This window comes from Lissotriton vulgaris, chromosome 5, assembly GCF_964263255.1.
Source record: "Lissotriton vulgaris chromosome 5, aLisVul1.2, whole genome shotgun sequence".
Taxonomy (NCBI): Eukaryota; Metazoa; Chordata; class Amphibia; order Caudata; family Salamandridae; genus Lissotriton; species Lissotriton vulgaris.
Genome location: NC_141693.1, coordinates 1,679,971,913 through 1,679,989,166, shown reverse-complemented (window position 1 = coordinate 1,679,989,166; position 17,254 = coordinate 1,679,971,913). Strand labels below are relative to the sequence as shown.

At 45.9% G+C, this 17,254-nt stretch overlaps 1 protein-coding gene across 2 annotated transcripts in view; it reads left to right on the top strand.

The window, feature by feature from the left end:
* KCNH6 (potassium voltage-gated channel subfamily H member 6) overlaps positions 1-17,254 on the top strand; it is a 997,202-nt gene that overhangs the window by 903,548 nt on the left and 76,400 nt on the right. For both annotated transcript variants that reach the window (XM_086923820.1, XM_086923821.1), the window contains one exon: positions 16,971-17,223. In XM_086923820.1, the coding sequence (XP_086779946.1) occupies positions 16,971-17,223 (253 nt within the window). The remainder of the gene's footprint in view (positions 1-16,970; positions 17,224-17,254) is intronic.

Below are 17,254 nucleotides of genomic sequence, written 5' to 3'. Positions count from 1 at the left end.
CACCGCAGTGGAGCTTATTGTTGTATATTTATTTGACGTTACAAGCATTCCGTGGTGATATGTGGCAGGTTTCTATGTTTAAGTTAAGAACGCAGACTTCCCACCGGCAGTAAAGCACTTTGGTCGACGTGGCCTTTTTCGGAACGACTTGTTTGTTTATGGAGAGGCGCATCCCGCCCACCTGCTGCGGTGACGTGTGCACATCTGCCTTTCCCCACGTCATATTTACATCCTGTTTTCTTTAAGCAGCCCAGCATACTTTCTGTAAAACTGCAAGTGCACCCCCCCGTGCATACTAGCAAATATCGAGTATCTTGGTTAGTTGCTCTTTTCTACTGGAAACTGAAGCACCCTGAAAGCCACCAGTGTTTTAAGCGCACACTGCTGGAACATTTGTGTGCACAGCTTGCTTCTACGCCTTGGCATGCTGTTGCTGCCTGTATAATTTGCATATCATTAGTATGGGCACGAGTCACTGCAACAGATAAAACATCTTTACACTCATGTCTTACAATGGCTGGAACGCCTCATCCAGCTACAGTAAATCAGCCCCTTTGATGTCAGCCAGGGATCCTGGGATGGCATTCGAGCTTGAGCTTGTGACCTGGTAACCATAGAGACATTAACCCATTGGAATTATTTTGTCCTATGCTTTTCATGCACGGAGGACGTTAAACGGAAAAAAACGTTGTTCCTAATTCTTAGCGGCATCAAAGCAGAATTTGCTCCAGACCTTGTACTAAGTGGTGAAAAAATGATTTCTATGTGCGCTCTAAATATTTTCTTCAGTATTCCTTTTCTTTGAAAAAGAACAAGCGATATGTGGTTGAATGAATAATACAGTCTGACTTAGTTTGCACCAGTCATTCTTTTTTTTTTATTAAATCTTTTTAATATGCAGTTTCAGTTTGGGGTTTCTACTTCAAACTGTACTTGGATTTAAAAGGAACCTGTCTTGTATTGATTAATACATCATATGATTTTAAACCTTCACCGTTTTGTGCAACAGGCAATACACTATTACCTTGCTTCATCAAAGAAACCTATAATGATTTTGTATGAGTTACGCAATGCATATAGCTATGAGGATCACCTTGCTACTAGTTGACAAGCTGTGTGTATACAACAATAGCAGGATTATATATATATCTATTTTTTTTTTAGCAAAAATACGCCGCACTCAGAAATCCTTCACTTCAGGTATTTAATTAAGTAAACAGAGCCAGTCTGTCACACCGACCTGTTTCGGCCACGCAGGGCATTTCTCACTGTTGGAGGACACTACTTTATAGCCTGATAACATTTCTTGCTAATAAAGAGATCAAAGAGGGGTTCTCAATACCAATCATTAAGAAAACAACTGAGATGCTAAAACTTACAAGAGCAGGTGGCACAGATAACTTATCAGCAGTAATAATAAAAACAGCTATTCCCCTTGGAACAACTTGCTCCACCTGCTTTTTCAAACAAATTCTCCTGAAAAGAGCTTCCTAGATTGCTGGAAGGGGCAGTCCCTCGAATCTGGGGTACACCTCCTCCACCTCTGGCCAAGTTCGACCCCCCGCCCCACATATGGAGCTCTCCCTTCATTGTTTACCTCCTCTCTTTCATCACTTCTCCCTTACCCTCCCTCTATTTCATGCTAGAGGCTTCATGCGAGCCTCAGCTGGTGAAACTCTGCTTCTGTGCCACCCCTGACCTCTGTGTGGGGCTCTTTGCATGTGTGTGGGGCTCTTTGCGTGTGTGTGGGGCTCTTTGCGTGTGTGTGGGGCTCTTTGCGTGTGTGTGGGGCTCTTTGCGTGTGTGTGGGGCTCTTTGCGTGTGTGTGTGGGGGGGGGGCTCTTGCGTGTGTGTGGGGGCTCTTGCGTATGTGTGTGGGGGGCTCTTGCGTGTGTGTGTTTGTGTGGGGGGCTCTTGCGTGTGTGTGTTTGTGTGGGGGGCTCTTGCGTGTGTGTGTGGGGGGCTCTGGTGTGTGAGGGGGGCTCTTGTGTGGTGTGTGTGGGGGGCTCTTGTGTGTGTGTGTGTGGGGGGCTCTTGTGTGGGTGTGTGTGTGCAAATGCAATACGTCTTGCATTTGCGACAGAGTAAGCTATTGGCATTGTAAATGAGAATGCCATTTATTTATCTGTTTTCAAAACCAACACATAAATAAAAAGTTTGTCATTTACAATGCCAATAGCTCAAACTTTTCCGAAGGCGAAACCGTTGCATTGTAAATGCTTGTTCTCCATCCCAACGCATTTTGGGCTTCGAGCCCTTCGTCAGGGGAAAGTTCTAAAGGGATATATATGGTTAAAATCACTGAGGAAAACCAAATCATTATACAATCTGTGGTCATCCGGCACACACAGGTGAGGTAATCGGTAAATTCAGGTTAAAGGGGTGATTTAATTAAGCATAAAGGCCTAATCCATGCCGTAAATATGCTGATATGTCCATGTCGATGCAGTGATTCGATGTCAATGATAATGAAGTACCTAAATCATGCCAAAGACATGCAGCAGTTTAAAGGGAAACAATGCCCACGATCGTAAACATGCAGGCACCTAAGGAGTGCCTTGTGAATCTAGGAGGTATTGTGATAAATGGATGATGTCTACATGAACCAGGTGCCAGTAGTATAATGTGATAAGGGACACAGAGTTTCTCAAAAAGAGATGAAAATTAAGCGGACCTTAATGTCCAATATTCTGATGCAAGTCGCTGTAGCATAAAGCGGTGTGCTTGCTCATGCAAGTGAATCAGTATAGGCAGGAGAAATAGTGATATGCGATGCCAGTGATTATCAGTATAATATAAGGAAATATGCTGTTTAAAACATAGTTCCAACCGTGGTGGAGAAAGTTCGAGGAACTTATGCCACAGATCAACCTAAAATTGAACCTTAATGCATCTTTACTGTGAGTGTCACATATTGCACATGTGGTAATGCGGGCATAAACTAATACATTCTTAATATTGAGGAACATAGACTTCAAGTTTCAAAATAGCGCGTGTTTTTTCAGTCATTCACGTATTACACACGGTATTGCGTAAGTTACCCAAAACATGCTTGACAGTTAAAAGCGTGAACATCAGATTTCGCATAGTGTGTGCTTTTTCAATCGTTATATATTACACAAACAGGAAATGCGTGCATAAACTAATACATGCAAAACAGTTAAAACCATACACATCGGGTTTCGTATATCGTGTTGAACATGCGTTAGTGGTGAATGGTTATTTACAGGATTTGAAGATTGAACGACTCTCCCGAGAAGTTGTGAAGGGCGTAACTCGATAGGCTCCTTGTTAAACAAACACCTGTGCCATAAACAGAGTAAGCAAACTATGTGTGCGTAGCACAGCCTGCTGGAGAGGTATGGGGGCCATATTGGAAGGTGGTGAATTGACTGAAAAAACAATAAACGGATCCTTGTAATTTTAAGATCGGTGAAAACTGAAGGTAAAAATGGCAAAAAATTCGATCATAAATACGATTATGGAATAGACAGAGAAAGTAAGTTAAAATGTGTGGGATCCATGTTGGAACGGGTAAAAAGAATGACTACAGCACGTGTGAGACCGGGGAGTTTGAAAAAAATCACCAGTATATAAAGTAGCCAAGATTATAAACAGAATGCAAAATGGAGCGGTCATTGGTTATGAAGCTGTAGGCTGTGACGAAATGATTTAGTACAGGAATAGTGCATGCATTCAACAGAACTGCAGAAGAAGAACCAGCATTAGCCTTTGGTTGGTACCTCCTAGGCATGCCGAGGATGGGGAGAGATGGCGCCTACAGAGTCACATGATGCGTGATTCGCAGACTGTGACGAAAGCAATAGTGTGCCACTTCCACTAGTAGTTGGGCAGGTGGCTGACCCCGTCTGATAGGGTGGAACAGCGCCACCATCTACGGTTGGTTAAGTCCCGGGGCTCTAGTCGCTGAGTCCTCCAGGTGGCGCGCTTCAAGCCACCTTGCCACTCACTGAAGCTGTGCTGCAAGATAGTATTGCTCCATGTGGGGTAACAATAGACCCCCACAGGCTGTTGAAGGGTACATTTTGATCAGCGCTACCCTGCTATGCGACCTACCCCAGATGAATCTGCAGATGTCCAGTTCTAAGCTTTTGAACAGCGTCAGTTTGAGGCATAAGGGTACATTTATGAAGTTGTTCAGCAGTCGCAGGAGTACCACCATCTTAAGAAGCGCTATCCTCCCCATGATCGTCAGGAGGGGAGTACTCCATAAAGTCATCTGCGCACTTATCGCAGTGATGTCTCGTACAAGGTTACCTTCAAGCAGGTCAGCTGGCTCTCTATAGATGAGGATTCCCAAATACTGGAATGCTGACTCTGGCCAATTAATTGGCTTGCCACTAAGGGATAATCGGGGGTTCAGAGTACTTTCCAAGAAAGGGTACAAGCACAATTTGTCCCAGTTTACATGGAGTCCCGAGACATGAGTAAATTTGTTCTATTGAGGCACTTGATGACCCAACTTCCTTGAGATAAATAAGCAGGTCGTCCGCGTATAGTGAAACACCATGGATACCGTCACCCAAAGGGATACCCCATTCATCTTGCACCCTACGCAGTGACTCCGTCAAGGGTTCGATGGCCAGCGCAAATAGCAGCGGTGAGGGCAGCCCTGCTGCGTACCCCACCCGATTGGGATCTGGCCTGATAAATGTGGGCCAGTCTTGACCCTAGCTACTGGCTGGGTGTAGAGAAGCTGTACTAGGCTTAGGTACTCTTCCCCCAAGTCAAATCTGTGGAGCGCAGCAAACAAGAATCCCCATTCCAAGGTGTTGAAGGCCTTTTCTAGATGCAACACCAGGTCTCCGGACCGTTCCCAGCTCACCCTGGCATAATGAGCCACTCTAAAGAAGCGCAGAGGTTTAGAGACACAAGCGGCCGGTATGAGCCTAGCAGCCCCACCTTTCTATTTGGCTTCGGCAACGACACTAGTAGTGACTCCCGTAGCGTCCCAGGCAGGGTCCCTGACTACAGCGCGGCGATATACATAGAAAGGAGCTGCGGTGCCAAGGCTGACTCATATGCTTTATATATATGGGAAGCTGTCAGATCCCGGTGCCTTACCAGTGGCCAGCGAGCGTATCACCTCCTGTACCTATGAATTCCTTGTGTATATTAAACTGCCTGGTGAGTATTTGACCAGTGGCGGACCGCAAGAGTAGTATAGGTGTCTGCACGTGTTCCTGGCAGATCAAGCGCACGAGCAGCCTGCCCGCCCTATCAGCTGCAGCATGTGTGCGCACTGCATGTGAAGTGTACTTTAGGCATTGCAACCTCTCTAGTATCTCCATGTGATTCTGCCTTTGGGTGTCTAGTGCCAGATGCACGTCTCCACCGCTGGCCATTTCTGCCTCTACGCTAGTGAAGGGTGCGACGATGCAACTTATTTAGTCGATGAGCTGCTTTCCAATGGACCAGCTTAAACCCAGACACCGCCCTCTGATCCCAGTCTTACCTGCATCCCATAACATCCCGTGTCCATGACAGAGCCAGTGTTGCCTTCAAAATATGTGCCTATTGACACATCTATTGCCTGCCTGAAGGGGGGGTCTTCCAGTGCTAGAGGTTGCAATCTTCAGAGATTGGTGGTGGGCCTCTCTTCTTCACACTGGAGTTGCAGCGCATGAGGGTTGTGATCTGAATGCATTTTACCCATGTAGTCTGCTGCGGCGCACTGTGTCAGTACCTGCTGGGTCGCTACAAACCGGTCAATTCAGACATGTAAACCACGAGGGTGAGAGTAAAAGGAGTAAAGACACAACTGTGGGTTAAGTGTTCTCCAAACGTCGGACAGACCCCAGCGACGCAGCCACTCGCCCAGAGCATGCGCATTAGACGCTGCATTAGTGTGCATGGTGGGAAGGACCTATCAATGGTGGTGTCGAGGACCACATTAAAATGACCGCCAAGCAACCATGGCACATTGCACCAGCGCAATAGTATGTCCGACAACGTAGCCCAAAATGCCCCCTAGTTTGTGTTCGGGGCGTAAATGGAGCCTAACACTATGTGTTTCACATACAGTTGCCCTTTAGATAGGACATATCTGCCACATGTATCGATCTCAGTCTCCTCTGGTGTGAAGAGTGTCCCAGGCTAATCCAGATGAGAGCCCCCCTGGTGTATGAGGAATAGCCTGCGGCCAGGACCTGCCCCCTCCACCACTGCTCCAGTCTGCAGATCTCAGGCTGGGCTATGTGTGTCTCTTGTAAGAACGCTATGTGAGCTTTGTGGCAGATAAGCATAAATGTTGTATCTGCCTGACGGTGTGTGTAGCCCCCGGACATTCAGGTAATTACATTGGTGGGTGGCATACTTCAAGAGTGGAGTGTGGTACTGCGCACGTCCAACCCGGTATCCCTGGAGGCAGGTAGTCAAGGATCGCGCAGCATAGGTGTAGACAGTGCAAGTTCGCATGAACGATGCCTTGTAGTACTGGCATGAGAGCGAGCTGTATGGAACAGAACTTGGGGAGAGCAGAGGGATCACTGATATCTGCCCAAACATTGATCAATGCCATGTGGCAACTGTTGGCTATGCATGCCGGTTCAAACATGTCGGGGTGTGGGGGTTTGTGTGTGGGTGGATAGCAAGGGTATTGTAGCGCTGTGGGCCCGTTTGGCTTAAGTAAATGCTAGTGGTGTGGCAGTTCTGTGTCGTGCACCGGATGCCCATTAGCAAGTGCGACTGCGCACTTCATAACTTTATGAGGGCGAACACAAAATTGTTGTTCTACCAATCTGCAGTGCCTAACATGACAACTAGTTTGCTAGGTGCAGGTTAGCTGTTTGGGCGTGCGTTACAGGCTTACGCACTTTGGACTCTCCCTCAATGATGCTTTTAATTATATGCTATTCCCAATTCCCACACTCTAGGTTTATGTGAATCAAAAAATCATTCCGCGTTAACTTACTGGTTCCCACCCCGACCCTCCAGTCTGTGCTTGCGCGTGAGCGTGGAGGTGTCAAAGCAGATTTCCAGATAATCAGATTTTATTACAATTTATGCATTATTGTTTATTCAGATTATATCGTCCGACATCTGTGGCATGATGTCTGGTAGCTGTACGGAGTCTAGATCATCACATCTGGCTGACCACAATCCAGACGTGCTCAGGCATGGGACAGATTGAGTCTCTAGGTCAGGGGACAATGCTTTGTTGCTTATTGCCGCTGCCACATGTAGGGCCTCTTGCCTTTCCATTTGTCTCTGTTCCACATTGGGTGTTATTACTTTTTCGCCTGTTTGAATCCTCCATTACCTCCCCTGCGTCGGTTTCTTTTGTTATGCCGGAGAGCTATTCCACCCCAGCTGGCCTAGGCCCCATCAGCAGGCCTGGTTCCTCTAGACAGTCCCAGACCTCTGATAGTGCATCAAAGAAGTGCATTGCCCCTTTCACAGCCACTCGTAGTTTAGCTGGGAAGATTAAAGATCAGTGAATGTTCACATCGCAAAACTTACGCTTTACTTCGGTGAAGGACCCCCTTCTCACCTGCACCTGACAGGTATAATCCGGAAATAACGTTATTTGTTGGTTGTGTACTTTAATGTCATCAAGTTTAAGGCTTCTCTTAGCACGGCGTCCTTATCTCTGAAATTTAACAGTCTGAAGAGAAACAGCCTTGGTTTGGGTCCTGGTGGAGGCATGTGTTCTGGCACGCAGTGGGCGCACTCCACAATAAATTGGCCCGATAGTGTGTCCTCCGGCAGCAGGTCTCTCAGCCAGCCTTCAACATATGCCACAGTGTCCTGACCCTCCACTCCTTCTGGAAGGCCCACCATTTGGACATTGTTCCGGCGGGAGCGGCCTTCTGCATCCTCCAGCCCCTCTTCTAGTATATTTAGCCGCTCCTCCAGGTCCTGCAGGGCAGCAGCGTGGCTGCTGGTGATCGGCTTCAGTTCCTGCAGCGTTTGCTCATTGTTTGTACTCTGTCTGACTTTTTGCGGTGGTCTGCATGCTATAGCCTGAAGTCAGACGCCACTCCGTCTATTTTCGTCTCTAGTGCGGCACAAGTGTGCTCCTGAATGGTTCCCAGTTTCTCTACTGCATTCCGGACTGAATCCATTTTTGTGGAGAGTTTCATGGTCGGCACCATGACCACTTTTTGCACGGATGGCATGCGGTTTCCTGACGCCTCCCCTGCTTGCTTCTCTGGGTGTATGCACTGGGTACAAGTTGGCGCGTCTGCGTGCAGTGTTTACCACTCCCACGCCTGGTGGTTTGCTTCTTGTATTGTCGCTGCCAGGGATAGGGACAGGCAGGCTGCGGCAGTGACCGCAGCCATTGCTACCTAAATTACTGACGCTGGGCTGACGTTGTTCCAGCGAGTGTCTTCACTGGCATGCCAAGTGCCTGGTTGCCACCATCACAGGGTGTCTTGTGTCTCCTTGGCTATGGCTGAGGCCTCCTACCTTCTTTATTTGTTTCTCCCGTCTTGTTTACTCACTTGGTCTCGCACTGCTGATTCACTACACCAGCTGCAGTATCTCACTGTTCCTCTTGTGGTGGCCTGGGTTTCCTCACAGTGGTGGCCCGCTTCCTCTGCCACTAAGCGATTGCCATGGAGTTACAGGGTATTGGAACGGGGCAGCGTGACTACATTTCCCATAAACATACGTCATAGGAATTATTCACAAGTCAGAGTACAAACTATCACACACTATCAACCAATGATCGTATCTTTCCTTGTGCGTGTCGCATATGGAATCAGTATAGGGGCTGATATTGGCAAAAAAACGCAATCGTAAAAGATTTAAGTGTAATAAATATCGCAATCCAAACTTGTTTGTCAATACTCTAGTCGGAACTATATTTCCCAGAAACACACGGCACAAGAATGCGTCCTCAAAACAGGAAGTGCCCCGGAACCCAACAAAGAAGTTCCGGAGCAAACAGGCGGGCATCCAACGTGAGAAACTTCTGCGATAGGATGAGTGAGGTCTGCTCGTCTTTTTGTATCAATCGTGAAATCGCCAACAAAATCCATCACGGAACAAACCAGGCGTCTCACTATCCCATTTTCTTTCTTTAGCACCCGCGGATTGCACATGCAAAGCCTCTCCCCCTATGTGGATTTTCGACCCGACACAGGAGGTAAGCTCGGAAACGACACTGACATGTTTCCCTTTAACCAAACAAACGCAGGTGGCTCCATAAAACGCTTGTATGTCTTCTAGGTGATTATCCAACAAACCACTACCAAAGGCTTAAAAAACGAGAAACCTAAGGAAGCCAATTGATCCAAGCTTTGCAAAGCTTTCCAATGTAAGCTAATAAGCCACATTAAGGGGCCAATTCCGATCCGGTAAAACGCGCTCCGAATAGCCATTCGGAGCGTTTTTCCCGTACGAATCGTACCCTGCAATGTACCCGTACGTACGACGAAGTAAAATTGGTACCAGGAGCTGGACTCCGTACGAATAGTACAGAAACCGTACGACTCGAATCTCCGAATGAAACTCACTCGGAACCCGCTGTACGCGACATCTGTACAGTTTGCGACTGGTTTATACGACCCAGCAAGATACGTATCGGGTACGCACAGTATGACCCTTTTTCTACGGGAGCTGAAAACAGCTGTAAAAGCAGAGTTCGCGACGAAACAGGTACGGAACGGGTCCCCCGGGTACGGCGCGTACCCCCCATGATCGGAGGGGTACGGCGCGTACCCCTGCGATCAAGGGGGGTACACGCCGTACACCCAGCACACATGGGGTACGCACCGTACCCCATGTACGCTGGTGGTACGGCGCGTACCCCATGTTCGCTGGGTGTACGGCGCGTGCCCTCCATGATCGCAGGGGTATGCGCCGTACCCCTCCGATCATGGGGGGTACGCGCCGTACGGTGTGTATGTGATAGTGCGCTTTTCCGTATGAATCGCCCTTACCTGACGTGGACCGTACGACTCGCGTCCTGATACCCCGGTCCGGATCGTACTCGTCAGGTTGTACGGCATATGTACGAGTCGTACGGTTCACTGTTTCAGCCTTGCAATACGTACGGATCACGACGATTCGGACGGATTGACGGAATACAGATTGTACTACGCGAATCGGACAAACAGGTACGAATCGGACAGCGATGGCTCCGGATGAAAATCGTACGGACGTTTTTTTTCCACGATCGGAATTGGCCCCCAAGAGTCCTAAAAAGAGTACACACAGGACAGATTATGCTAATTTGTGTTCTTGATTTATTGTTTTGCATGTTGATGACAAGCAGATTGGTCATGTTACCATCACATAGAGTAGAGAAAAGACATGAAGTGAGGCTTGTTTGAAAGAAAGGTAAGAAGGCAGAGTCAATAGGTGGTGGATTAGAGAGGAACAATTAGGCTATAAGGTTGAGGTTTTGACCATGTTCTTTCATTGGTTTTTTCAGTGAGGTTGGTCCTGATGAGAACCTGGATTCAAAGGGTTTGAAACGCGTAGACCGTGGAACCACCAAACTATTGCTTATAATAACTGGCTTTGAAAGAACTAATTGATGTTGTATGAAAATAAGCAAAAATGTTAAATAGGATGTACTAGAACGGAAACTTGTATAGAATGTAATAGTTTGTATCATTTAGTGCAATTTTGTTTGGTATGATGAGTATGAGTGTGAATGGAAGGTGTTGAATTTTTCTTTTTGTTTATAGAGTTGTTGACTTGAATGTGGTGTGGCGAGTGAATTGAGTTTGTTTAACCCCTTCGCTGCTCATGACGAGCTCAGCTCGTCATGCAGTACACTGGTCGTGTGCTCATGACGAGCTGAGCTCGTCATGAACAATGGGAAATCAGAGAATGCAGGCCGCGGGGGAAAAACCTCTAGCAGCCAAGGTGTTAATGTAATTGTATATAGTAGTGGTGTACAGAGAAAAATAACATGTATTAGACATTTACCAATGTGTCAAAAAAACTTCTTTTCAAAACCATTTAAAAAAAAGCAATTAATAAGCTTGAAATGGTTTGATGGTATGTCCACACATTTTACATAGGACTAAGTTCCAAACAAAAAGCAGTATTGGCAATTGTTTTTGGTGGTTTATGTAATGGTGCTCAGCTTTACTGCTCAGAGCCACACCCTTTATTGTTGTTCAGCATACTAATTCATTTGCATGAGCAAGCTCACTGCGTTATGCTACAGCGACTTGCACTAGAGTATTGGACATTACGGTCCGCTTAATTTTCAGCACTTTTTGAGAAACACTGTGTCACTTATTCTGGATTCGCAAGGCACTCCTTAGGTACCTGCATGATTACGATCGTGGGCATTGTTTCCCTATAAAATGCTGCATGTCTTTGGCATAATCTAGGCACTTCATTATCGTTGACATCGATTCAGTGCATCAACATGGACATATCAGCATATTTACCACATGGATTAGTACTTTATGATTAATCAAATCACCAAATTAGCCCGGATTTACCGATCACCTCACCCATGTGCGCCGGACGACCACGGATTGTATGATGATTTGATTTTCCTCATTGATTTTGACCATATGTATCCCTGTGTAACTAATCCCTGATGAAGGGCACAATGCCCGAAATGCATTGGGATGGAGAAAAAGGACAGAGGATTTATCTGACAATGTAATGGATTTACATAACTTTGCTGAAACTAAGCAATGATTTGAATTGAATTGAACATTAATAACAGGAAACTATTAAAACATCGTCTACTTACTGGGAAAAAAAATGGCGTTTCATATATGTGCAACATTGGAAAATAAATCAAACCAGGAAATTGGAGGTCTAGCAGTGCCAAGGGGGACGGACCCTCCTAGGGTACGCTACATTTGTAATGTATTTGTGCAACACTTAAAACAGTAAAACAGTGACAACACCACACAAAAAGATACCACACCTGGATAGACAACTGAAGCTTAATTTGGGAGAGGTGTGGCTCAGCGGTCAGGGTGCCTGACTCTGGACTACGGGGTTCACGGTTTGATCCCCGGTGCTGGCGGTAGGTTTGCCCAGCACCATGTGACTCTGGGCAATAGCTTGCTTAATCTTCCCGGGGGCCCCCAGCGCCGGGACACCACTTCGGAGGTAGCTGTGCGCTTTACAAATGCTGGTATTTCATTTATTGAACAAAACTAGATCAAAATGACGAAAATCAAATAAGCAAAACCGAAGTTATGAATTTTTAAAGAATATCCTGAAATATAGTGCATAAAAGCATAAAACTCCAACCAGGGCTATCTAGTTGCACTGGACCGGGTCAAATCTGAAAGTAAAGGCGAACTGCGATGGAGCGCAGGCCAGATACAGGGACCAGTATTGGCCCACTGAAACAAGACCTTGGTTTAGGATTTGAATTGACATTGAGGGTGAGATGAAAGGAGCAGAGGAAGGCAATACATTGACGTCGATCCAGGGGATGTAGCGGTGCGTCGGTTACAAGCCATGCAAATCGGAGATGCGTCATCTTCAAACCCCTCTGATGTAGGTGATGCATCATTGTGGAGCCGCACAGTCGACAATGAAATTTTCTTGATCCTGGCAGTGGCTGCAGTGTCACCGTCGAAGGAGATTCACCGATTCCCAGCCGTGCAACGACTGTGATGCGTGTTTTTTGCAGGTTGCAGCTCTTTACGTCCACTTCCAAGGGTCCAGGACTGGATTGGCACCACTTGGCAGGGCAAGACTCTCAGATGGCAGCGTCTAGGTGTTGATGAAGAGTGGAGTGAAGTCTTTGATGTACCTGAGACGTCCAACAGGAGGCAAGCAGACAAGTCATTGGAGCAACTCTGAGTTCAAGTGGTGGAGAGATGCAGGTCCAGTCCTTCTCACTCCCAGGCAAGAGGGCAGCATGAAGCAGGTCAGCTCAGCATAGCAGGAGTCCAGCAGAGTGATGTTTAAAGGGCTACTGAAATATCATGTTTAAGGGGCTACTGAAATGGGTGACACAATCAGTGCTGCAGGCCCACTAGTGGCATTTAATTTACATGCCCTGGGCACATGTAGTGCACTTTTCTAGGGACTTATAAGTACATTAGATATGCCAATTGCGGATAAGCCAGTATTATCATATTTTAATTACAGAGCACATGCACTTTAGCACTGGTCAGCAGTGGTAAAGTGCTCCGAGTCCTAAAGACAGCAAAAAAATGAAGTCAGCAAAACAGAAGGTCTGAAGGCAAACGGTCAGGGTAAACCACATCAAAGATGAAAAGACCAGCAGCCTTATTCATGAAGGCTAAATCGGCTCGCAAAGGGCCGGATTCTGAGAATCCGGCCCTTTGCGAGTGCGATTTTTGCTTTTGGGATTCAGCATCCCAAAAGCAAAAATCGCTAATTGCGATGTCGCAAATGTGCGAGGAAATGACATTTAAGGAATCTCTATTTGAGATTCCTTAAATGCTATTCAACATCCTATTTCAATTTGCGATTTCGCTATTTCTAGGCGCAATTTACCGCGAGGTCAGACCTCGCGGTAAATTGCGAAAACTCAGAAAAATGCATTTAAATGCATTTTTCTGAGTTGCATGTTACACACACACATGTCCTTTGGACATGTGTGTGTGCAACACCTGTGTCACAGATCATTTGAGGGGTGCTACAGGGTGTCCTGTGGACACCCCTGGCACCCTTCAAATCGCAATCTTATTTGCGATTAGCTAATTGCTAATCGCAAATAAGGAATACTCCCCATTCATTCCTATGGGCCTTTTGGCCCATAGGAATGAATGGCGAGTTATTCCTTATTTGCGATTAGCAATTTGCTAATCGCAAATAAGGAATCAGTAGGAATCGCATTTTATTATGCGATTCCTACATGATTACCGTTTTGCGAGTCCTTAATAGCGAATCGCTATGATTCGCTATTAGGGGCTCGCAAAACGGCCCCTTCATGAATAAGGCTGTAAGTGTAGTTGATTGTCTGTTGACTTTTTGGTCTCCAAAAGTATTATATATACCAGAACATCTTCAGGACTAGCTGCATCTAATGATGTTTATGGACCCTATAAAATTGGAGATGATATGCCATATTCATGCTATGAAGTCATAGCATAGTCAGACTGCTGCTGTTCTAGTCAGCCGATAGGAAGTCACCTCAAGCGGAAAGCATAGCAAATTAAACTTGAATAACCTGTCACCTCAAGACCTCTGATTGGCTGACTGTCTGATTGCATTTCTAATGCTCACTCCATCTTGAATAATTTTTTTGCACAAACCTTACAAAATGCTTCCTGTGCGCTAAAAGGCATCCATACAGAATATTACTATTATGCATCTTGGAAATGATGGCCTAACCACCAAATATTTAGGTATACAGTCAGTGGTCAGCAATAGGCAAAATGGCTCTCTAAGGTCTATCACAAGAACAAATCAGTTGTGGCAGGTAATCTGGCCCGGTGCATAAGGTAGGGAAAACCACCAAATACCCACATGTGTGGCCAGCAGACAAGTCACTGTATTATATATAGAAATCCTCTGCACACGTTTAAAAGTAAATACTTACAGTTTCCTTAAATATCACAATGATGGTTGTCTTGTATTTTCAGATGTCTTTAATTCAAGATCTTATACCTTCTTAGTTAACACTTGTTTCGTCGCTGTTACAGGGGATTACCCCGCAACTTCTTCAGGGCTGAGGTCAGTTTCAAGTAGTCTCTTAGTTCTGGTGATAATTCCAAACTGGAAGGTGTTCCTATAACTTCTGCGCCTGGAGAGGTAGACTATTTAGTCTTGTGTCCAAACATCTTAATGTGCTTCCAAGTGTAAGGGAGTTTCTTTTAGTAGAACTGCCCCATCCGGCAGTATTAGGTGGAACCCCTTGGATCGGCAGGCCGTGGTGTGTTGGCCGTGCATATACAACCACCAAATCTCTATTTGGGGACAGTTTTTGGAGAATGTTTTTCAACATATGTTAATAATAGAAGCAACGGCCTTCCAGTGAGCATTAAGCATAAGGGATAAATCAGCTTTAAAAGCAAGCCTATTTTTAATTACATTTTTTGATTACTGGTAATTCATGTCCCAAAAATTCAGGACTGGAAAGGAACTTATGAGTTTTATTTTCAATTGTAAGCATTTATTGACATCCACGTATGTCCTTTTGCAAGCATGTTCTGTAAGGCTCATGCCACGGAATCTGAGATAAGCTTGTTTGATTTGGTCTGCAAAGATGTCAAACACTGCGACAAAGTGAATTCTGGATGGGAGACGAGCTCTGCGGCATGCCAGGAGCAGGGAAGTTTACTTTCAATGTAAGATTCTGCCCAAGATGACTTGTGAAGAATGAGAAAAGAAGGATTCAAGCCAGTGGATGGTGTTGCTGTCCGCACAGGCTCCAGAGGGGAATCTTCCAATCAAGATAGCATGATCCACTGAATCAAATTCAGCGGAAGGGTCCTAAATGACCAATATGCATCTGGCTACTAAACAGCATATTGCTCAAGAAAGCAGAAAGGTCAGTTTAGGTCTAAAACCCAGTTAATATTTGACAGGCCATGTGAACCAGGGCATTTTTTAATATAAGGCTGCTATATGTTCTAGCATTTGTGTCAGGGCTGCCTAGTGATGAACTGAAAGTTAGCCTGGATGTCAAAGTCACTTGTTGTTTCTTCAGAGTGATTTAATTTTGCACAGGTGACACAGCTGCAAACGCTCCAGCTGCGAGTCAAGGAACTAATCCGATGGCTTAATGGTATTTAATATCGACTCCTTTAACTGTTGTTTACTAGGTGCCAGGGTAATGGCCAATTGCAGAGATCAATAATGCCACTGGCGCGATCCAGCAGAGAGGGAGTTAGCAGCAGTGGTCCTATACCAGTGGCGGCTAATGTGTGCCACTTTTCCAGTTTTATTCATGAAAAAAGTGGCACTATTGCTGATTTCATTCTGAGTAGATCAACACGAATTTGCTGAAAATGTGGGTTCAGCTCGAAATTGTGTATAACATTATACCTCATTTTGCACTCAGTGTCTTAACCCTCTTTTACCTCGATTAGGAGAGACGTGTTTTGTGGAGACCCTCATGGCTTCTCACTATTGGCCATTATTTTTCACATTCAACCGTTTCCGTCTCAGATATAGTATTTCAGATCCACTTTGTGTATGTGTGTCAACAAAACATAAAGATTCTTAAACTGAGAGTTGATCTGCGCTGAGACAGTGCCATGCTTTAAAGTTTGTCTGCGACAGTCAGAAGAATAGTGTAGGCTTCTTCACCCTTGTACTTCTAGGGGGGCCACCATTCTTGGAGACCCTCGCTCAACCTACAGCCTTTGTATGCTTGCAGTGTCTCAAATGTGTGAAATTTCAGGGACCACTTACTATATCTTCCAGAGAATCCACATCATATTGTGTTACAGCACTGCCTTGATGAGGCTGACTAAAGAGGTACAGAGACAGTACAGTAAATTATTTTCAAGGCTACACAAGACATCACATATTTAGATCACGGTACACAATTTGGGATGAATAACCTATTGCTTAAAAACATATTGTGTGAATGAAAGGGCTGTCTGATCACTACTGAATTGAGGAGTGGGACCACCAGGGTACTGCATTCCCTCCTGCCAGAAATGACCTTCCCCATCCCTCCCCTATGTCCCCCAACACCCTTCCCCAATTCACACCCCACCCAGGGGTCCACACATAACATTTACTACCTGCCCAGAGCATGTGGTAAATGTGAGAGTTAAGTCCCACTGGAGTGTGAATTCCGTGTGGATTTACGACCTGAAAACTATCCCACATGTGTTTTCCAATCCATGGGGTTTAACTCATAATTGGATGGTACTGGGAGGATTTACCACACAGTAAAAGCAAATTTGAATGCAAATGTACAGTTATCCCAGTACTGTCCAACTCGTAATCAGGGCCAGGTGTGTTTTTTCGGGATAAGTGTCTGGTGAATGATTGATGAAGATATAACTGACCAATGCTCCATTTATGATCTACTCCTATGTTCCCTCTGTCCCCTTCTTCCACCTCCTCTACTGCAGGTCCTGAAGGGCTTCCCAGAATGCCTGCAGGCTGACATCTGCCTGCATCTGAACCGGACCCTCCTCCAGAACTGCAAGGCCTTCCGTGGGGCCACCAAGGGCTGCCTGCGGGCCCTGGCCATGAAGTTCAAAACCACGCACGCCCCTCCCGGGGACACCCTGGTCCACTACGGCGACGTGCTGACCACCCTCTACTTCATCTCCCGCGGCTCCATCGAGATTCTGAGAGAGGACATCGTGGTGGCCATTCTAGGTAGGAGTCATTATTTTTGATCTCTTTAAAT